Here is a 27,007-nt window from a genome sequence, read left to right as displayed (position 1 = left end):
CGCGAGAGAAGCGTGGAGAGCCCGGCCCCGCCCAGTGCGCCAGCTTCCGCCTCCCTGTGGCCGCGGCTTGTTGTTGTGGATGCCAAAATGGCGGCTCAGGCGGCTGCCGCTGCCCAAGCGGCGGCGGCCCAGGCAGCGCAGGCCGAGGCGGCCGAATCGTGGTACCTGGCGCTCCTGGGCTTCGCCGAGCACTTCCGCACTTCCAGTCCGCCCAAGATCCGCCTGTGCGTGCACTGCCTGCAGGCCGTGTTCCCCTTCAAACCGCCTCAGCGCATCGAGGCCCGCACGCACCTGCAGCTCGGCTCCGTGCTGTACCACCACACCAAGAACAGCGAGCAGGCTCGCAGCCACCTGGAGAAGGCGGTGAGTGCGGATCGAGTCGCTAGGGCGGTGGCGTGGGCTCCTAACGGGCCTGAGCTGATGACCGCCACCCGAGAAAGCGGGGACCACGGAGCCGCTCCTCGGGGTCCGAGGGCGTGTCTTCCGCGCGAGCAGCAGGGCCTCGCAGCTGCCGACTTCTGAGGGAGCCAGCGGGCGTCTCCCCGCACCTTACTTCACGTCTCTGGTGACGGACCAGGGCCCTAGGACCCGCGCAGAGGACTCCGAGAGTTGTCTCTTCTCTGGAGCAGCAGGGCCCCCAAATTCCTTAGGTTCTCAGGAGGATGTCCCGTGTTGGCTCCTGTAGAGACGCCCCCGGACCGGCCAGTGGGTGGGCGCTGCAGCTTCCACCTCTTCAGGGCTCAGCCTCGGGCGAACCCGCCTGGTCGTTCTGCCCCCTCCTGAAGTGGGTCCGAATAGGGGAGGGTGGAGGTGACAGTCCAGGCCTCCCCGGGGAATCTGAGGTTTGGTTTCTCTGGAAACCTAGGAAGGCATCCCTCCCTGGACATCTGGTAAGTGCAGGGAGGCATCGCTGGGCGGCAGAGGCCCAGAGCCCAGAGTTTTAAGTCCTGTAAAGTGGTGGAACGGACCTGGGTTCGAGAACCAGTTGCTCACCCAGTAGGAGTGGAGGTGGGGTTGGGCGTGGAATATGGCGGCTCCTGCTTTCTCTGTGTCCACCGGTGACTTCTCTTCCTCCCACCATCTTCTGGTCCCTCTCCTTCAGCAGGCAGGTCCCATTCCCCTCATCTTGACTTGTGAAGTCTTGGTGATTCAAAGAATGTGGGAAGGTGAATGTCATCCTGTCCTCTCTGGCCATGGAGCTGTTTCTTCTCATGGCAGTGCAGCGCACCTGTCAGATATGCCTCCATTTACCTGGCTTTATTCTGCTTAAAGGATTAACTTGAATGGAAGCAACTTTGATTTTTTTAAATGTATTGACCTGTGTGCTGTAAAGCTGAACCCACCTTCAGTTAGTATGAGCTGCCTTTGGAGGATATCAGATCTTTTTTTTGCAGACTGTAAAGAGCTGGAAGGGGACTTTAGTCTTTGCTGAATCAACTTCCTTGTTTCAGGAGTGAGGCAGAATGGGCCCAGAGAGGTGAACTGATTTGCCCAAAGGCCACACAGCGAGTTTTTAACAAAACTGGGTGCAAACCTAGGTAGGTCATGATCTCCAGGTTCCATGCCATGACAGTAAGTCATAACTGTTTCTGTTAAGTTTTTTCTTTTATTCATTCAGCAGATACTTACCCAGCTCATACCAGGGGCCTTGCTCTTATCTTAGGTGCCAGGGATCAGCCAGGACTAAACGAGTCCCTGCCCCGGTGAGCTAACGTTTTAGTGAGGGAGACAAACAATGGGTATTTGTAAATGGTTGGGCAGTGATAGAACAACCATGGAAAATACAGACCAGGGAGAAGAGGAGCTTTTTTTGGCAGAGGTAACAAGGGACCCTCTATTTGTGGGAGTGACATTTGAGCAGAGGCCTGCAGGGAGCGGCAGAGTGAGCCTGCAGAATCGCTCAGGGTGGCAGGACCATCCCAAGGAGTGCCCAAGCTGTCAGTGGCAGGGCGAGGCTGAGCTCCCATGAAGCTCCAGGCTTCCTTATGTGGCGGGGCCAGAGGCTGTGGCAGCCCAGTGCCTGCGTGTCTGCGCTGGTTCTGAAGCTTTTCCATCTCTGTGGACAGCAAACCCTGCCGCCTCCCTTCACTTGTCTCACGGATCTTTCAGCTTGTTTCTAACAGTTGTTCCTTGCTGCTGTGTACATTGTCACTCACATTTTGCCCACTCAGTGCTGTCCAGAGAATGCAGCCATGCCTCACCTTGCTTCCTGGTAGCCTCTTGGCTTGTGGACCCATAGCTTAAACCCTTATCCTTGTGAAGGGCCTTCCCTTGGTTTTACAGAACCCTGAATCTTGTGGGATCTTCCACAGAGCCACAGGGTCCTCTTCATAGCTCACACTGACATAACACCTAGAAACCCTTCCTGCCAGTTGGATCCCCAGCTGGAAATTCATTCAGGTTTCAGTTAAAGTGCTATTTTCCATGCTGTTTTCCTTCTGCCATTGTTTGCGATCTCCTTCTGTGCTGCAACACGAGAGTGCTTTCTTGAAACTTTATTCATTATTGTGTTTTTCCCAAATCAGGAGTTATCAACTTTTAGTCTTTCCTTTCCCAGAGTCACTCAAGAAAGAATCCTAATGTGTTCTCCTTTTAGAAGTGGTTTGCTTAGTTTCTAGTCTGGAGGAGCAAATGGGCAAAGAGGTTCTGGTTTCTCTTCAGAAAGCCAAGCCAGAGTAACAAAACCCCTTTAAAAAGCGGGGGGCACGCAAATGACCAGTATTTTGTGACTGTTCCCTCTTTGACCATTCCCCTGCATTCTTTCCAGATCTGATTTTCTCAAACTTAAAAGTGCTATAGGTAAAACTTTTAATTGGCCTCTGAATTTAGTACTGCATTCCGATACTCTAATTTACTTTTATTGTTTTTTGCTCTCTCTCTGAGAGACCATAACCTCTTTGGTATTCACAGTTGGTTTACACACACACACACACCTAGTTTCATGTTTAATATGTATAGTCGTGTGTACTTAGCTAGGTTATTTTTTTTAGATAATAATTTTTTTATTGAAGGGTAGTTGACACACAGTATTACATTACATTAGTTTCAGGTGTACAACATAGTGATTCAACATTTATATACATGACAATTCTAGGTACCAGCTATCACCATACCAAGCTGTTACAATATCTTGAGTATATTCATTACATCCCGGTTACTTATTATTTTACCATTGGAAGTGTATACTTTTTTTTTTGTGAGGGCATCTCTCATATTTATTGATCAAATGGTTGTTAACAACAATAAAATTCTGTATAGGGGAGTCAATGCTCAATGCACAATCATTAATCCATGCCAAGCCTAATTTTTGTCAGTCTCCAATCTTCTGAGGCATAACAAAGAAGTTCTTACATGGAGAACAAATTCTTACATAGTGAATAAGTTCTTACATGGTGAACAGTACAAGGGCAGCCATCACAGAAACCTTTGGTTTTGCTCATGCATTATGAACTATAAACAGTCAGTTCAAATATGAATACTCATTTGATTTTTATACTTGATTTATATGTGGATACCACATTTCTCTCTTTATTATTATTATTTGTAATAAAGTGGTAGGTAGATACAAGATAAAGGTAGAAAACATAGTTTAGTGTTGTAAGAGAGCAAATGTAGATGATCAGGTGTGTGCCTGTAGACTATGTGTTAATCCAAGCTAGACAAGGGCAATAAAACATCCACTTATGCAGAAGATTTCTCTCAGAACGGGGGGGTGAGGTTCTAAGCCTCACCTCTGTTGATCCCCAATTTCTCACCTGATGACCCCCCTGCGACTGTGCCTGTCTTAGGTTGTTCCTCCCTTGAGGAATCTTACCCGTCTCTGGCTAACCAGTCATCTTCCGGGGCCATACAGGGAAATGTAAAGTTGGTAAGTGAGAGAGAAGCCTTATTGTTTGAAATGGTTAGCTTTTTACTTCTTTGCATATTTATGCCCTGTGGCTTCTATGCCCAGCATTTGTCTTGAGGTATCTTTACCACTTGGAAGAATTATGATACTCGGTAAATTTGATATGAGGCACGAATTCTATTTAAGGGTTGTAATTAGGAAGGAAGAAGAAAAGCTATGGAAGTAGCAGACAGAAGAAAACATGGGAAGATTGATTATTTCTTTGACATATCTTCTTGTAGAGTAACTTCAGCATGTATAGGTTTTAAGCTACTACTTAAATTGCGCACACACATTAACATAATAGGAGTATAATAGGAGTATAGTTACATAACCAAAGCATATCTGTAATTACCAGCCATCTCCAGTGAAACCAAGAAAACCAGTTAGGCACCTTAGGCATTTGTGAAAACTTATCTATGATATGGTGGATATTGTCCAACTGAACTTGAACAGTCTGAGAGAAATCAGACAAATTAAAACAACCCATTCCTGGGGAATGTTCACATCCCTTACGTTCTTTTAACAGTAAATAGTCTGTAGTTGTAAGATTTTGGAGCGCTACAATTTGCACTTCTCCTAATTCTTGATTGAGTTCCAACACTATAGATCCAGCCAAATTTGTTGTTTTACTGTATGCACAGGCCAGCTTAGATATCTCCTTCCTCATTCCCATGGCAAGTCCAGGAACTGGTGGGATGGGTGCATCTACAGCTGTAGCAGTGCATGGATCTTTGTTGGGTTTTTTTGATGATCATCTTCTGGCATGAGTCTTCCAGAGAGTGGTGATGTTGGAAGTTCTTTTTCATATCGTATCTTAGTTCATTTTCGGGGTAGCCCAATTAGGCTTTGATCCTCTGTATAAACACAAACAGACCCTTTGCCTACACTTTTATATGCCCTTTATACTCTTGTGTAGAACTCATTGGAGGTTACCACACAGGAACTGCCCTTTTTTTTTTTTCTTGGTATCACTAATCTACACTTACATGACGAATATTATGTTTACTAGTCTCTCCCCTATACCAGGTCCCCCCTATAAACCCATTTACAGTCACTGTCCATCAGCATAGCAAAATGTTGTACAATCCCTACTTGCCTTCTCTGTGTTGCTTAGCTAGGTTATTTACTCTTCTGTTTGCTTAATGCCAATTTGTAACTGCCTCAACTGCATCTGTAAGCTTTCTAGAAGGAATGTATAGTGTCCTTACCCATCTGTTCATCAATTACACCAACTTTGTAAGAATCATCTGTTAAGAGTTCCTATCAGAGGCATGAAGGGTGTGGGCACAGCCTTTCCTCGGCAGCTTTATTGAGGTCACAGCCACTGGTCTCTAGATGGTTCCTGCCCCTGCAGGCCCTCAGAGCACCTGCTGGCTGCCTCATTCCCTGGGCCTGCTCAGCAGATCCTGTAGCTATTATGGTGCAGTTAACAGACACTTTATCTGACAGCCTTCCTTCTGTGAGTATGGTTTTGGCAGTGATGTGGATCTGCTGTCAGAATTCTTGGCTGCTCTGGGATTCCTCAAGTAAATAGTTCATTATTATAAGAGATGTGACGTTACTCAGAAATTTGGCTGGGCAATTTGTGAAGCTGTTTCTGCAGATACTGTCAGATTGTGTTCCTTTTCATTTGCTTTTTGCATTATTTCCTCTTGCTGCACACCTATTCCTGTGTGAATTTTCAGTCTTGTCTCATCTTCATGCTGTCTTTCAAGCAGATGGTTCCATTTCAGTCACTTGCACGTCCACGGTGGAATCAAGAGAATTTGCACGCCTGTGCTTGTCTATTGCCCCTTAATTTTCTCTCTTTTGATCACATGTCTCTTTATCCCTTGGCCTGGAAAGTCCATCATCATCCTTGAACTTTCCTGATTTGAAAGCCACACAGGAGTAAATAACTTCTCTGGAATGAAATGTTCGTGATTTGCTCCAATCAGGGCAGGTGGCTCTGTGTACAGCAGTTTCTTCTGATTATGATGTTCATGTCGATGCCATGTTTGCTTTCTCTGCGTTTGGAACAGCGCTGCTTTTCAATGAAGGTTTTTCCCGCGTGATTTAGAAAGCAGCTCAAGTTGTGCTGTCTAGATGCTTGTTACTTGGGTTTCCCCGTTAGATGTGAGAGTCTCTGGTTTGCCTTTCCAGCAAGCAATTAAATGCTTCCCTTTCTCTTCTTAAGGCCCCAAAGGGCTCAGTTCTAAGCCTTTCATCATCAGGCACCGCTGGTGCAGACCTTTCATCCTCCAGGAAGGCGCATGCTCCTGCCAAATTCCGTGCCCCATCAGCTGGAGCAGAACCTTGCACAGAAACTGCGTTTGCAGAGCTCTGGGCTAAGCGTTTTCATGGAAGAGTGACCTGTGCTTCCTTCTTTTTTCCGTTTCCTTCACTCTCACACCGAGTCTCTCCTGACCCCAGGATGGGGAATCTGCTTAGGAACCGTCGTTTCACAGTTCCACCTGCCTCGTTGCCGCCCCCGAGTCTTCCTGTTCCTGCCGGGGGGAGTTGCTGTAGTGCTGTTGGCACCTTTGACATGCCAGGCCCTGCTCACATGCACAGTCTTGGGGCACCATCTCATTGGGTCTGCAAAAAACCCATGAGGTAGGAACCACTTCCCATCTGCCAATGACGATGCTGACAGGGGTTCTCAGAGTCATGGTCACACAGAGGAAAGAGGCAAGGCTGGTTCCTAAACACTGTGCTTCCTTCCCAGGGAAGTTGCAGTTGATAACTTTCTACATGTTTTGGTGATTTAAAAAATCTGTTTTTTTTAAAAAAAGTTACCTTGGTTTCAAGGTACAAGGATCCTTGAAATTCTCTCAGTCCTGGATGGAATCTTCCAGGCATGAAAGGTTTTCTGATCTGGCCTTCTGTCCCTCATGGCTCATGCTGGCCCTGTGGTGACCCTTATTTTCCCTGGGGGCCCTAGGGTGACCCCAGGGACTTGTGGTTAGGTCATTCGTTCACATCCCTGCCCCATCTACAGGCCACCCAGCAGTAAGGGAAGTCTCACTTTGACTGCTTTCCCATCATAAGTAGGGAAACATAAAAAGTATTTTTTTAATGTTACAGAGTAAAACACGGATAAGGTGATACCTTGGGTACGGTTTCCTGCATCCTTTATTTGTGAGACTGGTATGTTCTCTGATGTCTGTATATTTTTGGCTTGTGAATTGATGTTGCAAGTGTTACAGAGATACAAAAGAGAAACCTTGATTGACAGCTGTTTGAGCCCTGGAGAAGTGACTGACTGGCCCTGACACAGCTTCATGGCAGGGGACCTCTCAAGGCATCAGCGACACTGATGTCGGAGCAGGAAGCAGTGATGTTTGGAGACAGGGAAATGTTTGATGATGGTTAGGGGTCAGGGCTTGGTGTTTCCAAGGCATAAGCCTCAGTTCTGTGGCATTTGCACATAAGGAAGCCCTCATTTCTCAGTGGTCCCAGGTAAAATCATTGTTCATGTAGCAGATGTTTCCTGGGCATCTCCCCTGTGTCAGCCCTGTGCCAGGCACTGGGGACACAGCACTCATGGAGGAGGCATGTGGTGGGGCTTTAGCCAATGTCCCCCATTTGCGTGTTTAAGGCAGGGGCCACAGTACACACACACTAGAATGGTGCCAGGTTGTAGCCCTGGGAAGTGGGTATTAGGGACTGCAAGGACCCAGCTCCTCACAGGACTTAAAGCGTTGCTAACTCATATGTAAGTCCATACCTTGAACCCCAGCCCCCAAAGCAGGGCTCCTGATATCCCATCTGTGCTGGCAGACGACCCCTTCCAGGAAGTTTGTCTTAAGTCTTTGGACAAGTTACTTGCTGGCTTGCCTGGTGGTTGCTGAGAGCCTCAGGGAGATGCGCGGCTCCTTCTTCAGCCCTCGTGCAGAACGGAGGGAGCTGGCAGAGATGGCATCTCACCATTAACAGACACATCTGGCCTATGAAGAAGAGATTCAGTGGGGTCCATCTGATCAGTAGATGCTAACCACACAGAGCCCCCAAAGGAGAAGGGTCGGAAAGCCACTGCTGTGAGACGGGCCCGTGTGGGCCGAGCATGAGCCAAGTGGCACAGGCGGAGGTGCTGCAGGAAAAGTGGGAGAGGTGGGGTGCTCCCCAGGGCAGCTGGATGTGCCTTTGTGAGCTGTCCCCAGCTCCGGATTCAGAGTGTGACTTGTGCAATGGGGAGGGTGTCCCTGGGCTGGAGATGCTAGGGCCGCTTCTCTGCCTGAGCTGCAGGGCTGTACCTCTTGTCTCATCACCGTGCTCACCTCTGTTGGGGTGCAGCAGCACAGGAAAGGGCGGCTATATTCCAGGTCCCAAGGCCTGACCAGGCCTGACTTAAGCTCAGCTGTGTGTGGTGGTTTGCCCAGCCTGCTCCACCATGGCCCCCTGAGCTGGGCCGGTCTGCACAATCCACCTGGAGCCCCAAGTGGAAGGGGGATGCCCCCACGGGCACAGTGCCCACTGTGTCCACCCTGTGCTCTCTAGTGGGCTCCTCTGGAGCAGGGAGGCCTCGCCTGGGTGGGTCTGCATGTGGAACCTTGGGGTTGGGCTGCAGCTTAGCATGTCCCCCGCCCAACCACGTCTCCAGTCACGGTTTTTGCTACCCGTGCTCCCTCTCTTTTCCCAGCTGGTGGCCTCAGGAGCTTCTCTTGCTGGACTTCCCTACCCCGTGGGGAAGAGTGGCTTTTGTAGAAAGTATACCCCTATGTCTGTATTTACCAGCTCCACTGACACGTGTGTGGCCGGAGCTGGGCCTGTCCCCCTAGTCCCCACAGATGGCGTCCTGCGGAACCTTGCCCCTGGGGCCACACTCCTAGTGGCAGGCCCTGGCCCTCTGGAGACCCTGAGCACCTGGGACTCGCTGCAGCACGCCTTTACCTGGCAGCAGAGTTGTGGGGGGGTTCTGGGGGCGTGGCACCCACAGGAGTCAGGAGGCGGTGGAGTTCTCTCTCTGTGTCTCCCTCTCCCACAGCTCCCCCTCCTGGACGGCCTGTGTCTTGCAGGCAGCTGGTCTCTGAGGCAGCTCAAAGCCTTTCCCACCTCATTTATGATTTTCTAGGCCACCATGCACTCTGACCCTGGAGGCGTCCCCAGCCCCAAGGCTGCACCCCACCAGTCCTCCCCGCCCCTCCCCAGCAGCCTCTCAGGCCTTCAGCCTCTGGCTCCCCCACCCCCCGCCCCCTCCTTTTTCTTTTTGCTGCCTCTGTATCTGATTGGGCGCTTTTGTTTTGTGCGTCTTACTGGGACAGACTGCGTGGGTAACATGGCGCTTCCCGACCCCCAGTCACTGCTGCCCCCCGAGTGTCACAGAGACCCATCAAGCCTTCCAGCCTCAGTCCCCTGGCCCTCTGCCCTGCTCATGGGCTCTTCTCTGCCTGAAGCACCTCCCACTCTCCCTTTCCCTGGGAACACTGCCCCCCTTCCCACCACTCACCCTTCAAAATCCAGCTGCAGGTGCACCCCACACACACTGTTCTCCCGCTGGGCAAGGGGGCTCAGGGCCTTCTCTTCAGCTCTGCATCCTCCTTCCAGCAACCAAGGCTCTGTGAATGTCTGTAGGATGAGCGGGCGGGTGATGGCGCACGCTTGGGTTCTGGGGGGTCGGAGAGCCTGTGGTTGGTGTGGCGGCCTGGCCTAGGACCTGACCACAGGAGCTCCAGGGTGTGACGGTCCCCAGGTGAAGGCATGTTTTTGTCTGAACCGCATCCCGTGGGTATGCCAGCAGAGAGGGACACGAGCTAAGGTCTCAGAATCATGCCTGCCCCCCCCGGCTGGGTCCTGCCGCACCAGTCCTTCCTAGAGTGCTCCTCCCTCCCCTCTGGGGCTAGCTCTGCTCACGTCCAAGCATCCTTTAAATTCCACTTCTTCAGGATGGACTGACAGCCCCTGGACCCACTCTCCATTGGTATTGATTCCCTTGTCATGATTTGTTAGTGTCAGCGTGCTGCAGTGAGTGGCACCTGAGGGCTGCACCGTGCTCCTTCCCCCGCTTCTAACTCTGTCTTCAGGGTCTCATGGGGCAGAAAACCACTGTTAGTGGGTTAGCCGGTGCTCACTCTCTCTTCCCCGAGTGCTCTGGTTGCTCGATTGCAGGGGGAGGGAGCCCATCTTGTTGGGCCAAGCAGGCCACCTTCCCACTGAACTGAATACCTGCAGCCTTTGGTGACAGGACAACCTGTATAAGCCCCAAAGTGGAGCCGGTAAGCAGGCACTAACGTTTGGCTGAGAATTAATCCTTTCTTCTTTCTCTTTCAGTGGTTGATATCACAGCAAGTATCCTTTTCTTGTGGGTCCTATTCCCTTGAAGGAAAACCCTGTTTAAAAAACAAAAACAAAAACTGTTAGAAATTTGAAACACACACGCCTCCTCCAACCACCACCATGATGTCCCCTCATGGGTTCAGGCTTTGCTCCAACCCCCGGACAGTCCCTGCTCAGACACAGCTGCTCCTTCGTACCGGCAGCCTCTCTCTGGGTGCTGCGCTCCTATTGGTGCCCGGATCCAGGTCTGCATCCTGCCCACAGCAAGCTCAGGGACTGCTGGGGGAACACGTGAACCTGAGGGTTCAGGGCAGGTGGGGATGCAGCCAGCCCCTGCAGCGTAGGAGCCTGGGTTGTGGCTCTTTAAACTGACCTCTGTGCGTGCTTCTACTTCCTTAACTGGATGTCTCTAGATCCCACAGTTTGAAGATGTTAAATTTGAAGCGGCAAGTCTCTTGTCTGAATTATACTGTCAAGAGGTAAGAAGATGTGGTTTCTGAGAGCTAAGTCCCTGTCCCTGCAGTGAAGGTACAGTGGCAGTGGGAGCTCTCGGGAACAGACTCCCTCCTGGCACTTAATGTCCCATTACTTCCCTGCATCCTGCCCCTGGCAGTGCGTCGGAGGGTCCGCACTCAGTAACAAGGCCTAGCAGAATTTTTTTCTACCAAAGACTGTTGGAAAACAGCCTTGTTCCTGTGCTGAAGATGGTTAGTTCCTAATCAGTTCACACAGTTTACCTTCATTAGCTGGTTCCCGAGATCAGGTGTAGTAGGAAACTGCCTTTCCCGGCTTTGAGCACCAGCACCTGAGGCCCCCTGGGCAGCCAGGAGCGTGTGCGTCACGCTGCGGCCCTTCTCTCTGCGTGTAGGACAGGGAGGATGACGTTTGTTAGCAGTTTAACTGTTCAGGGCTTTGAACTAAAGCTGCTTGTAGTTTAGTTGAATGAGGAGTTATTTTGAGAGCAGTGCAAGGACTTAGAGCCAGTGAGTCCAATAAAATATCTTTTCTTTTTTTAATAAAGTAAGTTGGCAACCCACAAGTCCTTTGGCGATTGTGAGCGGGGTGGGGGGCGCCTTCTGCATTAGCAGCTGCTGCCTGAGGAATCCAGCTTGCTTGCCAGCTTGTTTTCCCCTCCCCGAACGTGACTGTTTCCTTTCAGAATTCCGTAGACGCAGCAAAGCCTCTGCTGCGGAAAGCAATCCAGATCTCACAGCAGACTCCGTACTGGCACTGCCGCCTGCTCTTCCAGCTCGCCGTGAGTACCGTGGGCGTGGCTGTGACCCTGGGGCCAGCTCCATGACACACAGGCCCTCTTTGGGCTGCTGCACCAAGTGGGTGGGAACATAGGGATGTTTCTTGCACCTGCTCATGAGCCCCCTCCAGTCTCTGTCCTCGGCCGTACCCCCGGCCCAGGCAGCACCCTGGGTGACAGGTGGGAGGCCCACCTCCCCTGGGCTGACACAGGGCCTCATCTTCGTGTTCCCCTCCCTCCTGGTGTTCCCTGTGGCCTGTGTTCCTTTAAATGTGGGGATCCTTTCTTGCCAGCAGCCCCTGTATTTTCTAAGAGCTGTGCTGAGACTCCAAGGGGCTGAGGCAGCAAATGCCCTGTCAAGCCTTATCACAAATGGCAGCCCTGGTGCCTGTGCTCTGAGGCACTCAGGTGGTGGTGGGCTCTCTGGGCCGGGCCTTCCTGGCTGCGGTGGAGGGGCCTGCGGGCCGGGGGGTCAGATAGGCTCTGCAGTGAGGGGCACCTCTTCTGTTCTTGGGCTCTGCCAGCACTTCCCCTGCACTGGCTGGTCACCAACCTCTCCTGTCCCTGACCCAACCTGCCCTCTCGCTCACTCTCCACGACAGAGCACCGTCACCTGCCTGTGCAGGCAGCATGTGGGCCCTGGACTGGAAGTGCCCCTCACCCGTTGGGGAACCCCCTTCCCTTGAGGCTGTGACTCAGAGGGGTCCCCGCTAGGAAGAGCTCCCCGCCAGAGCTCCCAAGGCTCTTCCCCATGTGCCAGTTGGTGGAGGAGGAAGCAGGCCAGGCAGTGAGTCACCTGCCTCGGGTCACGGTTGTTGGCACCATGTGCGTACATGTAGCCCAAGCTCTGGACCAAGGCCCCATGGGTGTCCCTTCTTTTCAGCCTGTTAAGGCTTCTGAGTTTGAAACTCCTGCAGACACTTAGTTCCCAGGGCATCCTTCCTGGTTGGGGCCCCTCTGGCTGCTCCGCCTAGTGACTGCAAAGCGCACAGGCACACTCATCTAGTCTGTGTGCATGAGGTTTCACTGCAGGCTCTGCGGGCCATGAAGCTAAAGATGATGTGTGCTGTGGGCAGAGTGGAGTTATCTACCCAGAACCATGAACATTGGTGAGGTAATTTGATTAATTCAGCTCAGAACTGAGACTGAAGCAATTTTGTCAACAGGTGGGGAGGATCAGTTTAAGTTGCCGTCACCCTCAGCCAGGTTCTGTGAAGCAAGTGTTTGGAAGCCCAGGTCATTGTTCTCTCTTCTTTTCAGCAACTGCACACACTTGAGAAGGACCTGGTGTCAGCCTGCGACCTACTGGGTGTGGGGGCCGAGTACGCCCGGGTGGTAGGATCCGAGTACACACGGTAGGCACCCTTAACCCCACATCCCTCCCCGGGGACTTGGAAAGAACTCGGCTGCCTTGAACCTGGACAGTAGACAGAATTGGCATTTCAGTGTGAAGCAGGGGTCACTGTCCCACATGCAGATGGTTCTCACCCCGTCGGTTCATGAAGTTGAAGTAGGAGAGACTATGTGGGGGGCACAAGGCACCCATGTTCTTGTAACGACCTGCTCTTGCACAGCTCTGGTATCTCCAAAATTGAAAGTGCTTGTGCAGTTTGCTGGGCCGATCCACCATGGCGCAGGGGGGCAGCGCCATGGGCAACCCCCACGTCCCTGCTCAGGGGACCCGAGGAGCCTTTAGACACACGAGACAGTCGGGAGACCTTTGTATGACAGAAGGGGTCTAGGTTCATGTTACCCCGAAACTGCCTAGATCATCTAGAGACTGGTGCCCTAGGGTCAGAGGCTACTGGTGCTTCCTTGGGTACCCTCTGGGAAGCCCTCCAATCTGTCTCCTTTTTCCCCTAAAGAGAAGAATCCCCTGCAGTAGACAGCAGTCAGTGCTCGGATTCTGTTGCTCACGCTCTGCTTCTTTCAGAGTTGTTGGGACAGAATGGTCCCCATCTCCAGTCTCTGGTTTATAGACTTGCAAGTGCTCATGGGGGGACCACACAGCTCCCTACAGGCTGTCTTCGTCCCTTGGCTACCCTCCCCTGAGATGGCAGCTGTCACACAGTCTGCCCTGCATTCCAAGCCCTTCCCGGACCCTGTTGCTGCAGTTATCACTGGGCTCACAGTGACACTCAGGCCACACACATCCACTCACAAGTGTCTCTGCTGTGGGCAGGTGGCCAGGGTGGGTTTCCCCAGGGCACACTGCCTGCAGGTCACCTGCAGGACCTCTGACCTTAGACAGAAGGCCTCTGAGCAAGCACTTCCTGTGTGACAACGTGGGAACCTTGATGTGAAGTTCCCGGCCTTAGATTTCAGTGGTCGCACAACAGGTAGACCCTAAAGTATGCACGTCACCAGCTATTTGTGGGACGGCGCAGTGGCCTAGTACGGACATCCCATGTAGTGTGCCTGTAACTTCCCACTCAGTCTCCTTCCCTGTGAAGTGGAGGAGTAGGCACCCTCTTGTGGTGTTGTCTGTAGCACATGGGGTCTCTGCCAAGAGGTGGGGGGAGCAGGATAAAGAACTCTACTTGAAGGAACCTGGAGCCTGTGGGACGGCAACATGTGAGGTGCCTCTGGGCTGTTTTCTAAAGTTCTAAACATGCTCGTTGTACTTTTTTTTCTTGCTGATGATAGCAGTTTGGAAAGTGCAGAAAGGTTAAAGAGCCACAGTTGACATCTGACCTCGCTACCCCACAAGAGTGGAGATGGCAGTGGTGAGGCTGAGAGGCTCCCGTTGGTCCTTAACCAAGCCTGAACCTCAGTGGGTTAGGGGTTTGAGGTCAGGCACTTGAGTCCACACACTTCCCCTCTGCCCACCCCGCCCTGTCGGCCACCCATCTGCCCTGTTGGCCAGGGTGAGATTATGGCAGACGTGTCATTCGTCGTACCCTGCTCCCCGTGCTCTCAGAGCACCCATTTATGCCTTTCAGGCTTTTGATCTACACGAGTACCTAGACAGCCAAAAAAAGGTGAAAAGGATGGACTAGGACAGAGTAGAGCAGTCTTGTAAATCAGACAAACTTTCCTGGGGACCTCTGGGTAGCCAGTCATCCACTTAACCACCCTCAGTGTGGCGCATTAGGTCCCCACACATGGTGGGCTGGCAGTCGTCACAGGAGGCACTGTGGCCTCGCAGACTGATTTCCCCTCTCTTTTTCAGGGCTTTGTTTCTGCTCAGCAAAGGGATGGTAAGTGGAGCTGGGTAGAATGGGGTGGGTGTGGTGGGCCACCCGAGGTCGGGCCCTGCCCGCTTGCCATGGTGCAGCCCCTTGGTTGCCTGGATCCCCACGCACAGCAGGCCGATGTGAGGTCCTGGTGCCCCTGCTGAGTTCCAAAGTAAAGATCAGATCTCAGGTTGGGGGATCTAGGCTGAGGCGAGAGCAGCCTGGGCTGAACTGCCTGGGCCTCGTTCCAGACCATTTGGCACCCCCTTGCCCGGCACCTGTGGTCCCGCTGGGGACAGGGCCCCGAGCACTAGGGGGGCTCCCGCCTCTCCCTCCGCAGCTACTGCTGATGGAGCGTAAGCTGCAGGAAGTCCACCCGCTTCTGACCCTGTGTGGGCAGATCGTTGAGAACTGGCAAGGGAACCCTATCCAGAAGGAGTCTCTGCGCGTCTTCTTCCTGGTGCTCCAGGTGACCCACTACCTGGATGCCGGGCAGGTACGTAGCGCCTCCCACATGAGGGTTCCAGGGAGCAGGCAGGCTGTGGGGAGGGGGCCTTGGGCTGAGATGGCAGCTCTGTGGTCTCCTCCTGCCACTGGCCACAAGTCTGTCATTCAGAGCTCCCCCAAAGCCCCGCCACACTCTGGCCTGAGTGGTGTTCACCCCGTAGACAGGGTGCTCTGAGAGAGGCCCCTGTCTCATAGGTCCTCACAGCTGGGGTGGTCAAAGGCCTATAAGGGCAGTTTGGGGAATCCATGAGAACAGACGCTGAGGATTCCGGTATGGTGCACAAGCAGTGTCCGCCCATCACCCCACAGCTGGTGACAGCTCTGTGGGGCTTAAGCAGGGACTGAAGGACTCAGCCATGTCAGAGACTCAACTGCATAACCCTCAGGTGGTTGAGGAGCATCTGTACCTCTGTGGGGATGAATTCTCAGCCTCTTGTGAGGTGCGGCCCCATCTGCTTCACCCCGACCAGTGAGTGACCATAGGAAGGGTCTCTCCTGGGCGCTAGGAGGTCACACATGGAGCCTGGCAGCGTAAGGGTCCTAGGAGTCACAGGAGGCCTTCACTGGTGAAGGCTTCCTCGGTCCCGCACCTGCACCCACCTTGCCTGTTGAGCTGAATGCCATGCTCAACACAGAAACATAGGAGATGCCCACAGGGTGCTGATGAACACAGACACCTGTGGGGCAGCCCAGTGCAGAGAAGCCAATCTGTACACACCGTGGTGTCTGCAGGACCCCTAGGTAACCACTCCCAACCCCAGGATGACAGCTGCCCCTGCCCTGTCCTGCTCTCCTCAGGTTCCTCCAGGAAGGAGGGAACGTGGCTGAAGCTGAGTCTTTGGACAGGCCTCCCTCAGGCCTGGGTGTTGGGCTCAGCACAGGGCGGTAGCCAAGCCTCAGTCCCCGGGGGACATAGCAGGCCCTGCTCTGCGCCCTGAGAGCTGGCTAACCCTCGTGAGGGTGGGCCTCTGTCGGGGTGGGTGTGGCAGGAGCTCCTGGGAGGAAGGGTGAGGGGTCCCTGGGCAGGCAGGACCTGGCTGCCTCCTGAGGCATCTGCCACGTGGTGGAAGTGGACAGGTGCTCAGGGCTGCCCACCCCTGCAGGTGAAGAGCGTGAAGCCGTGCCTGAAGCAGCTGCAGCAGTGCATCCAGACCATCTCCACACTGCACGACGACGAGATCCTACCCAGCAACCCCGCCGACCTCTTCCACTGGCTGCCCAAGGAGCACATGTGCGTGCTCGTCTACCTGGTGAGCTCCCGGGGGCCAGGGTGGGGCAGGCAGGTGAGGAGAGGGCCCCAGTGACCGTCGCTACCTGGTCTTGTTGGCAGGTGACTGTGATGCACTCCATGCAGGCCGGCTACCTGGAGAAGGCACAGAAGTACACGGACAAGGCCCTCATGCAGCTGGAGAAGCTCAAGAGTAAGGGGCTCGATGGGTGTGGCCACAGTGCCCCCTGATAGGAGGCTGGGCCTGAAGAACCCTGAGGGTCCCTATCCACGGGGTCAGGGCAGAGCAACCAAGGCCTGGGCTTAACCCTTGATCCTGGCCAGGGGGTATCATGCCACCTCTGTCCTGTCTTTCACCTCTAAACAAGATGGTTAGGATGGTTAGTGGGGCCCCACTGGGGCCTCCTGCAAAAACAGTGCTCAGTCAAAAGCAGGTGGCTGCTTTTGCTGTCTGTTGTCAGTGTTGCGACATGGGTCATACTCAGGGTGAGGTCAGGATTGGAACCAGGCTCTGGAGGTTGTGGGTTCCTCTGGACGCTCGACTAACCCATCCTGTCGGACCAGGGACCTTTGGCTAGAACCCAGAGCCCCACGCACCTCTGGCTGGCTTGGTGCCCTCGTTAAACTCATTTGCCCCCTGTGCCCACGTCAGCACTGCTGCGGGAAGAGCCTTCCAGGCCAGGGAACCAAAGCCTACAGGGCCTGTGGCTCTGTCCCTCCAGATGCGTTGGGAAAGGGCTGCAGGCACTGTGTGGCTCCAGCATGAGAACAGCCGCTTAGGGCGATCAGACACTGGGGTCCCCACTGCTGCCTGAGGCCTGTGACACAGTTTCACTCTCCTGGCCACTTGAACACTTCTGGAACCTTCTACCATGTCCAGAGTGCTCGTGAGGGCAGGTCGGGGGGCCTGGCTGGGTTAGGGTGGGGTGTGGGTGGCAGGCCCTCCAGGGACACCCCCTCTGTCAGCAGTCTGGTCAGCAGTGCCTGGCTGGGAGCTGTCTCCCCACCTGATGGGGTGGGGAAGCCCTCGGGTGCAGTGGCCCCAAGCAGGGTGGCAGATTGGATGCTGAGCCACTGCTCAGCAGAGCAAGTGAGCACAGACCCAGGGAGCCGAGGGGCTGGTGTGGTGGGAGCGGATGGTGTTGGGGAGGCAGGAGGGTGCCAGCCCCCATAAGGCAGGGCCTGGGGCCGGAGTCTCCTGGGCGATTCCTTGAGCACCCGTCCCACCCCTTGTCCCCTGCCCTCAGTGCTGGACTGCAGCCCCATCCTGTCCTCCTTCCAAGTGATCCTGCTCGAGCACATCATCATGTGCAGGCTTGTCACCGGACACAAGGCCACCGCGCTGCAGGAGGTCAGGCCGCCAGGGGGCACGCCGCTGCAGGGTGGGAAGGCCACAGGGAGCAGGGTGGCTGCAGTTGGCCAGGTCTTGGGGGTCCTCACGTGGGAGATTGTAAATTTGCCCAGGGCAGGTCAGCGAGACATCAGTCCATGTCATTTCACCATAACTTGGAAGTTTGAGACCTCATGCAGACATATCATAAGAGACAATGTGACACAAAAACCAATGGTCCTTTATCTAAAAGTTTATGTGACCGATTAATGTGTTCTGCGGATTTGGGGTCCCCTGAGAGCAAGCCTAAGCCAGCACCTCTCCTGCCTCCAGTTCATAATCCCTGATGCCCACCATCCCCAGAGGGCACGGGGGCCCTGAGTGGGGTAATGGTGCCACACAGCCCATGTTCACAGAAGGACCAGGTTCACCACTGGAGGATGTCCATGCTGCACTCTGCCCTCACAACACAGGTCTGCTGAGTTAGGGCAGGCGGGATACAGGCACACCTGCCAGCTTCGGGCTGTCCCCCCCGGTGCTGCTGGAGCACCAGGTCCGGAGGTGCAGGTCCCGTGACGTCGGACATGCTCTTTCCCGGCAGATCTCCCAGGTCTGCCAGCTGTGCCAGCAGTCCCCCCGGCTCTTCTCCAACCATGCGGCACAGCTGCACACGCTGCTGGTGAGTGCCCCTCTCTGCCAGGGAGGGACCCGTAACCACCACCCAGGCAGGAATCCAGCATGTCCCCGTGAGCCTCTGTGACAGGCCTGTGAGGCCCCGGGAGGAGGGAATGATGAAGCGCGCCATCTTTCTGCCCGCTTGCCAGGGTACAGCTCTGCTTCAGCAGCTCAATAGACTCACGTGCTCAGGCTCAGCCGGGTGCGGCTGTGCAGCCCCGAGCGAGCTGTGTGGCTTCCAGCCTTCAGAGCCTCCCTCTTCCAGGGCCTGTACTGTGTCTCCGTCAACTGCATGGACAACGCAGAGGCCCAGTTCACCACAGCCCTGCGGGTAAGGTGCCGGCCCTCACCCCACGGGGCGGGGGGTGCTGCTCAGTGCCCGGCTAGGTGCGGGGTCGGCGAGGAGGACCACAGCCGCGTGAAATGCGGTCAGCAGGCGGCTCCACATCATTCAGCCTGACGCCGGCCATGGCAGTGATGTGCCATTTATCCGGGGCTTTCCGTGGCAGAGGGGACAAGGCCAGTGCTGGCAGCACAGTGTGACGAGGAAGCGCTATGGGAAAGGGCTCCTAGCCAGCCTGGGCAGGGCTTCCCTGGCTCACTGGAGGGCAGCCACCGGCCCGTTGGTGCCTGGCCTGCTCAGCCACTTGCACTCCCGATTCCTGGCCCTCCTGCTAGCCCGCCAAGTTGGCATTGGCTCGTGTCGGACCTGAAGATGCAGTCAGGGTTCGGGGTTTCCCAGAGCCCACCTGTGGCAGGGCTGCATTGGAAAGCCATGACCCCACACTAGCCTGGGCACTCTGGGGGCAGAGGACAGCCTGGTGCTACCAGTCTAGAGGAAGCTGCTGCATTGAAGTGTGTGCCCCCAGAAGTCCTCCCCGTCTGCCGAGGGAATGCCGCTATCCAGGCCACACAGGAGGTGGTGCAGCCAGGAGGCGGACCCCAGCCCTGCCCTGCTAGCCCCTAACACACAGCAAACAGTTGTGGCGTCTGTGCTCACGTCAGAGGACCCTCAGGGCCTCCTTGGAGGTGGAGGGCCTGCAGGTGGAATCTGTGCTTCCCAGAGCCCTCAACCTCTTACACAGCTAGTCTCTCAGCCCCACTGGAAACCAGGGTCTGGGTTATCAGCCACTCAGATCGGTGCCCCACCTTGGCCAGTCTCATTCCCCAGGAAAACCTGGGAACAACTGTCCCTCTGCCACTGGCCCTTAGCAGCATCCCCGGCCTCTGACAGCCTCAGCCGCCGTCCTGGCAGGATCCTCCCCAGAACAGGCGTGTGCCTCTGCTGTGTCAGCATGCCCTGGGGTGGGGTGTGGCAGGAGGGGCTGCCCAGGTCTCAGTACTGAGGAACAAGCAGGCAACAGCCCACAGTGCGGTGTCTGCTGAGAGGAGCATAGGGGCAGCTGCTGCTGCTTTTCTATTGCCTGCATTTCCTATAACACAGATGATGGTTTTACAGTGAAGAGAACTTAGCAGCTACATTCTTAGTTCAGGGACAGACAGGGGGGATGTGTCTGAAACAAAAAGACCAAGGAGATTCCAAAGTAGCTGCGTGGAGCGTTGGTGTGGCTCCGATGCTGCGCAGCCCTGGTGTATGAGGCTGCGCCTGCCCCGGACCCCTGACATCCATGTCTCCTGTTTCAGCTCACCAACCAGCAGGAGCTGTGGGCCTTCATCGTGACCAACCTGGCGAGTGTGTATATACGGGAAGGAAATAGACATCAAGAGGTAGTAGGTGACATGCTTCATGTTTGGTGTCCTGCCTTTTGACTGTTACTGGTGGGGGGTCGGGGGGCTGTCCTGGGCACCAGCGAATCTCAGCAGCCCTGAGGAGTTCACCCTCCAGCGAGTGGCCGTGTCCCGCACGGTCAGAGCACAGGCATGGCTGCACAGAGCCAAGTCTGGGACAGAAGTTCCTGAGCCGAATGACCCTGCTCCCTATTGAAAATGAACCAGGCTTTACTGAATCCCACAGAAAAAGAAACCAGTTTCTTCTGCCCTAATCTGTCTGCTCTGAAATATCAGCAAGGCCTTGCGGCTCACTCCTGAGGAGCAGCAGCTCACACAGTCACCCATGGGCTCCTAGCTCGCCCAGATGCCCCAGCTTTGGGGTGTGGGGGTGCCCTAACCCATGCTCCCCTGTAAGCCCCTCCAGCTCAGATTCCCCCAAGTCCAGGATCAGATCCCCTCAGCCTTGGTATTTCCCCCTTGCTACCCTCCACCCCCTCAGCCCTGGGGTCCGCCCAGCCCTGGGGTCCTACCTCCACAGTGGCTCAGTTTTGGCTGCTTCACCCCCACAGCCTTCATTTTAGTTCAGGCCACTGTCCTCTCCTGTCCAGGAGAAGCTCAGCTGACCTCCCAGGTGACGGGTTGGTTCAGACCCTTTGGGCTACGGCCTTGGCTGCTCCGGGGTAAGGAAGCTGGGGGCAGGGTCATCCGAGGGCCAGGCCTGGGGAGCTTGGCTCCCCTGTGTCCTCGCCCCCTAGTGTGCCTCCTGCGGGATCTGGGGGGTCACCAGGAGCTGCTAACACCCTCGTGGCCCAGCACACCTTCTTCACAGCAGCCAGAGGGGACCTAAACGTCAGTCACATCTTCCCCCTCAGGGTCTCTCAGGGTCCCTCCACCTCCAAGAGGGCTGGGCTTACCACCTGGCCTCTCCACCCCAGCTCCTCCCCTGGCACAGGGCAGGACAGGCAGAGAAAGGAGGCCCCCACCCAGCCACTCCGTACTGGGGGCTGTGATTCTTCCAGGGTGTGAGACCACAGAGAGCAGAGCCGTGTCCTGCGGCGCCCCCGCCTACCCGCAGGGACCCCTCTGCGCAGGCTGCTCGGGTGCAGGACGGGTGGGGCTGCCGCACTGTCAGGCCCTGTCGCGAAGTTGCAGCAGCCGGGCGTGTAGGGGCATGTTGGGCCCTAACTCCCGTGAGTGCAGAGATGCGGACTGGCCCTGACGGGCATTTCCTCCGCAGCTGTACAGCTTGTTGGAGAGGATCAATCCCGACCACAGCTTCCCGGTCAGGTACGGCCGCTGCTCATTCCCGCTCCGCCTGCTGTCTGCTGCTTCCTCTGCGCGGGTTGTGCCAGCGCCCTGGGCCCCTGCCTCACACCCCCCGGCCCCGTAAATCTGCTCTGTTCACCAAGCCCCCCAGTGCTGATGTCCCCACCTCCCTGCAGCTCGCACTGCCTCCGAGCGGCCGCCTTCTACGTGCGTGGGCTCTTCTCTTTCTTCCAGGGACGCTACAATGAGGCCAAGTGAGTACGGGGAGAGGCAGTGGGCCCGTGCCGGAGGCCCTGGGCTGGGCCTTACGGTGGTTTTCTCCCCCAACAGTGCGTGCCTAGGCCTCTGTCCCCACCGACCGGCAAGCCGTGCTCAGGGCTGCGAGGTCGCTGCTGTCTCCCTCCCCCAGAGGCATCTGGATGGGGCTTCAGCATCTGCTCTCTGCCCATAGGCGATTTCTTCGAGAAACTCTGAAGATGTCCAACGCAGAGGACCTGAACCGGCTCACTGCCTGCTCCCTCGTGCTGCTAGGCCACATCTTCTACGTGTTGGGGAACCACAGGGTGAGTCCCAGGGCCAGGCTGAGGGGCAGGAGACTGTCTCACCTGTTTGAGGCGGCTTCCTGTGAGTGGGCATGAGTGTAGCCAAGAAGCCTCCCCTTCCTCTCCTGTTGTCCATTCAGCCCTCACCACTCCCACTGGGGCAAACTGCTGCCACCTCCCAGGCTCTGGGACCCCTGAATCTCATCAGCTTTGGATCTGGGTCCAGAGCCAACTGCCCCAGTGAGGCAGTACCTGGTGAGCTGAGGAGTGGGGGCAGTTAATTTTTTCCAAGGTGATTGAGAAGTAATTCATAGAGGGCCGAGATGGGCTCTGAAGTAGGAGTAGGAGTTTGCCAGGTAGCAGGAGGAGGATACAACCTGAGCTCAGTGTGGCTGTGGCAGGTGGGGTCTGCACTGTCCCTGATGCCGCCACCCTATCCCACCCCCAACCCACACCTGGCTGTTCTCGGTTGACAGGAGAGTAACAACATGGTGGTGCCCGCCATGCAGCTGGCCAGCAAGATCCCAGACATGTCAGTGCAGTTGTGGTCATCAGCTTTGCTGCGAGGTGAGTATAGCAGCCAGCCCTTCCCAGCGATCAGGGCTGCTGGGCAGAGCCTCAGGCTGGAGCATGCCAGGTGAGCCCTGCTCAGCCTCTGCTCAGACCAGGCCTCTGCAGGCCACAGTCCCAGTTCCACACATTCTCAGGCTCCCCTGGAGGCCCTAGGGTATTGGGATTGTTCATGGAACCAGCCCAGTGCAGGATCTGGTTCAGTCTAAGACTTGCAAGGCTGGTTCTTGGTGTCTGGGTGAAAACTTGGACTGTGAGCATTGGCACTTGGCCTGAGTTTCCTTTCCCCTGAATGGGGTCAGCAGTCACCCTTGTCAGGTGGAACTGGTCAGATGCCCTGGGTGCCAGGCCAGGGGTTCAGCAGGCATCAGAGTTAATGCTTCTCTGCATGTTACAGATGATGAAACTGAGGTCCGCGGGCTCGCCCAGGGGCTTTCTGGGCCCATGCAGCCCTCCTATTTCAGAAGCAGGTGTTGAGTCCCCTGCTGTAGTGAGCCCCTATATTCCAGAAGGCTGTCCGGGAACTTCCAGCATCCATGGGGAGCCCCGAGAGCTTTCACTGTCTGACCAGCCCTGTGTCTGCCCCGTGGGCCCCACTACTCACCCACCTCCAAGAACACCTGACTCAGACTCAGGAGGGCGTCTCAGGGGGCTGCTGGCAGCTGGGCTTTGCTGTTCCCAAGACAGGGCTCAGGGCTGGTGGCGTGCCAGGTGCACAGGAACCCGCTGGCGGAGCAGGGCTCGGTCTTAGGGCCCACCCACACCCAGGGAGTGGGCGTGGGGGCGGTGGCAGGGCACAGTGGGCCCAGCCCGTGTGCGTATCCCACTTCAGACCTGAACAAAGCCTGCGGGAATGCCATGGACGCCCACGAAGCTGCCCAGATGCACCAGAACTTCTCGCAGCAGCTGCTCCAGGACCACATCGAGGCCTGCAGCCTCCCTGAGCACAACCTCATCACGGTGCGGGCAGGGGGCAGGGGGCAGGGGGAGACAGAACGGGGTGCTGCTTGGCTCCTGGGGGCTGGTTGCATGGCCTTGCAGTCCCGGGGCTCCCTGAAAAGGGGTGTACACGCTTGCCTGCCACTGCCCTGCCTGTCTCCAGCAGCCCGTACCTCAGCCTGGCTGGGAGGCCCTTGGAAGTGGGAGGGGGAGGCGGCCGCCTCAGTCGGCAGCCGCCTCAGTCAGGATCCATCTGATCTGGATGTGGGGGAAAGAGGTCTGTGGCTGGGAGACTATCCAGAGGAGGGCAGCACTACCAGCGCAGCCATGCGTCCCTGCACATGCCTGCTCTTCACTACGAAGGCCTTCACCTGTGTGTCCTCTCCCCTCCCCACAGTGGACAGACGGCCCACCCCCCGTGCAGTTCCAGGCTCAGAATGGACCCAACACCAGCCTGGCCAGCCTCCTATGAGGCTCCCAAAGGGGCCACCCAGCTTCTTGGGGCCTCCACAGGTCCGGTATGCCCCGATCTCCACCCAGTGCGCACTTGAGCTTTCCCTGGGGGCGTGCTGGTGCAGGTATGCCCTGGCTTCTTTCCTGACTTCTCCAGAGCTTCCAAGTGCCTGGGGAACATGCAGGGCCACTTCCCGCCTTCCCAGGAGGAGCCAGCCCACCTTTCCCTCCGTGTACCTGGAGCCTTGGAGGTCAGGCTCACAAGGTGGGATGTTGGAGCTGACCTTGTGGAGCCATCCTTTGAAGTGGGCTTGAACTGCCAGTCCTGCTTTTCACGTCTGATCCCACCTCCAAGGGAGTTTGCCTGGTATGGTAGTGAAGTACCCGCCAGCCAGGTCCTGGTCCCACAGGCCAGGGTGGGCAGTATTGCCACGGCATTGCCACTTGACTTCCTATGCCTGGACCTCTGCCCAGCTGGAGTGTTTCTCCACAGAAACTTCCAGAGGCAAGATGTCAGTTTCTACCCCAAAACTGGAGGGAGGAAAATGGCACACATCGGGGATAAAAATGCACATCCTACCATGACATCTTTCCCAGCTTGCCTTTCTCTCTGGTATCCACCCTTCTGCCAGCCGGGGCCTCAGGTCCTGGGCAGCCTCGGACCTTGGCTTCCAAACATCTGCTCCTTGACTGGATTCACCATCCAGCCGTGGGGGTTCACTTGCTCAAAGACACGGGTGTGCATGTGACGATTCACAGAATTGTGGCTGGTTGCTGAGACCCCTGAGTTGTCTGCACCAGCTGCCTTCCCCCGTCAGCATCCACACTGCAGGGCAGGAAGAGGGGAGAGGAAGGCCTCTTGGCCCACCTGGAGTACCAGCCAACAGGCTTCCCGGCAGTTCTGCGGCCTCCTTTGTAGATGGCTGGAGCTCAGCTGGCCCGCAGGTAGTGTCTCCGCTGACACCCTGCCCTTCTCTTGGGGAGATTCACCTCCCTTGGGACAGCCCTGGAACCTCTTCCTGAGCTGGATCCCAGGAACTCTGCCCGCCCCAGGCAGCCATGCTCAGCGCTGTGCTCCTCTTGGATGGTCAAGGAGCTGCTCCAGCGGTGGTGGTAGCACTGGGGGCACCTGGGAGCATCTCCCCCCTTGTGGTGAGTGGTCTCGCTCGCCAGTTAGGGCGCCTTGTTGGTCCACATCTCTTTACCTTTGCACTGTGAAGGTTGCTTCTCAGAAGTTTTGGTGTCTGTGAAGGAAGGAATGTTGGGATCGCTCAGGTCAGCTGCTCAGGCCCAGAGGCCTTGGCGTGCCTTAGCCACAAGCAGGGCTGTTGGCAGACCTCCCCCCATTGGGCCCCTGCCATCCACTTGCGGGCCAGCAATGGCCAGGAAAGTGAGCTGCCCGTCAGAGGGGTGGGCTAGCTGAGGCTCATCCCAAGAGGACCCAGCATCTCTACCTCATTCTGGGTTCCCCAGGAGAGGCTGGTCCTGTCCTGCGCTGCTGCCCCCTCCACTGACACCCTTGGGTCCATAGGCCTGCAGAAAGAGGTGTGGTGCCCAGCCACAAGCTGTCCCCTTTGTCTGCCTCTGTCAGGGGTGCCCCCAGGCCATCTGCTCCACCCAAGGGGTGGCACCTGTTGGCCTGGACCCCACACCGTGCAGCCTTCCCAGACCCACACCACTTCAGTCATGCTACGCATCTTGTTCATCTCTGTATATTTAAATCTTTCTTTGCTTTTAGGGCATTTTGTGAATACAGCAGTTGAAATAAGAACCTCAGAACTAAACGTCTGTGCTGATCAAGTGCTTTTAGTGACCACTCTGTTGTCTATATGTATATAAAGTCAAGGATAAGTTCTTGAGTTTACAGTTTAAAATTCAGTACTCAGTATTTATACTCCACTGTAGCTATATGGAAGCCAAACCGTGTGTACACGCACCTGTGTGCACGTGTGAGCCATGAGCCTCACCTTGGACGCAGTGTCACCTGATTACATAAAGCTGTCACAAATACCTTCCTGTGAGTCCAGCATCTATGCCCCACAGTTTATCACTCAATCATAAGATGTTAAGACAAGCAGCAAGCAAGCAAGCCCCCAGAGAGATGTTACACGCAGCGTCATAGCTAAGGCCTCAAGAAAAACAGATAAATAAGAACCACAAGCCTGTCAGCATGCAGGGTCTCCAGGGAGCAGCAGGAAATTCCTGTTGGCAGGTGAATTACTGGACAGACCCCTGTGCACCCCTCACCTCCCTCTATGGGCAGTCGTGGCCCACCGGTCTGCAGGTCTGGGGAGCAGGTTCAGGAGGCACCGGGTCCCTGCCTGCCCACTGCGAAGCGAGGGTCCTCTCCCCAGGGTAAGCACCCCCCATCCCACTTGCTGAAAACACTGACGGGGATATAGGGTAAGGGCTCCCTGGCATGGAGGGTAAATCTCTTGCTTGCATTTGTCTCTGTTTCGTTAAGGGTTTTTAATAAGTAACGTTTGACATAATGTCTTTTAATGGGTTCATTATATCTTACAGTTTTGGCAGCCTGTAACTCCAGCTGGTGCTTTTAATCAGAAAAAAAAAGTTTATAAGTACAAAACATTGTTTAAAAGACAAAACCATAGAACATAGCTTCCCATTTGTGGCTTTCTTTTGCTATATATTCAAAGTAAAATAAACTGCGGACACCATCACTCACTGTGTCTCCTGCTGCCCGCCCCTCGCACACCACCCTGAGGCGGGCTCCTGCCTTCCCTGCCAGGCCAGAGGGGCTGCTGGGCTTGTGGGGAGCAGGACTCCTGCTCCCAGCAGGCCCCAGGGCCTGGACTCGGGGGCCTGGTGGGAACCTGTCTTCCCTGTACTGATGTCCCTTCAGCCAGCCCTGCCTAGAGGGGAGGAAACCCCCAAGGCCACAAGCCAGGCACTCCACACTGCCTGTTCCTCCCTGGCCCTTGCCGCAGGCAGGTGTGCTCCCTCACCTGGTCCCCTATTCCCCGTATTCTTCGGCCAGCTTCCATGTGCCTGGGGGGAGGGGGAAAGTTTCATTTGTGGTAATTTTTTTTGAGGTAAAAGGGAAACCATTTAATATGTACAATTCAGTGGTACTAAATGCATTCACAATGTTGTACAACCACCTCTGGTTCCAGAACATTCCAACCACCCCAAAAGTAGACCCTGTCCTCCCCATGAGCCGTCACTCCCCATCC

The 27,007-nt window shown here is 55.6% G+C and overlaps 1 protein-coding gene across 4 annotated transcripts; it reads left to right on the top strand.

The window, feature by feature from the left end:
* The first annotated feature begins 8 nt into the window (after window positions 1-8).
* Window positions 9-26,494, top strand: LOC118917575 (MAU2 chromatid cohesion factor homolog). Of its 4 annotated transcripts, none has more exons than XM_057490024.1 (19): window positions 9-363; window positions 10,139-10,156; window positions 10,558-10,623; window positions 11,304-11,399; window positions 12,657-12,751; window positions 14,569-14,596; window positions 14,913-15,068; window positions 16,183-16,329; window positions 16,410-16,500; window positions 17,555-17,658; window positions 18,239-18,316; window positions 18,578-18,643; window positions 19,957-20,047; window positions 21,281-21,330; window positions 21,454-21,563; window positions 21,761-21,872; window positions 22,328-22,488; window positions 23,254-23,381; window positions 23,758-26,494. In XM_057490024.1, the coding sequence occupies exons 1-18, from the start codon at window positions 88-90 to the stop codon at window positions 23,363-23,365; spliced, it is 1,857 nt and encodes a 618-aa protein (XP_057346007.1). In that variant the 5' UTR covers window positions 9-87; the 3' UTR covers window positions 23,366-23,381; window positions 23,758-26,494. The 4 variants fall into 4 exon arrangements, with proteins under 4 accessions (XP_057346007.1, XP_057346006.1, XP_057346009.1 ...); XM_057490023.1 differs by having other exon boundaries at window positions 21-363; window positions 22,328-22,418; XM_057490026.1 differs by having other exon boundaries at window positions 24-363; window positions 19,957-20,040; window positions 21,486-21,563; window positions 22,328-22,418.
* Window positions 26,495-27,007: the final 513 nt, after the last annotated feature.

The sequence above is a fragment of the Manis pentadactyla genome, chromosome 12, assembly GCF_030020395.1.
Source record: "Manis pentadactyla isolate mManPen7 chromosome 12, mManPen7.hap1, whole genome shotgun sequence".
Classification (NCBI taxonomy): Eukaryota; Metazoa; Chordata; class Mammalia; order Pholidota; family Manidae; genus Manis; species Manis pentadactyla.
This window is presented reverse-complemented; position numbering and strand designations above follow the sequence as displayed.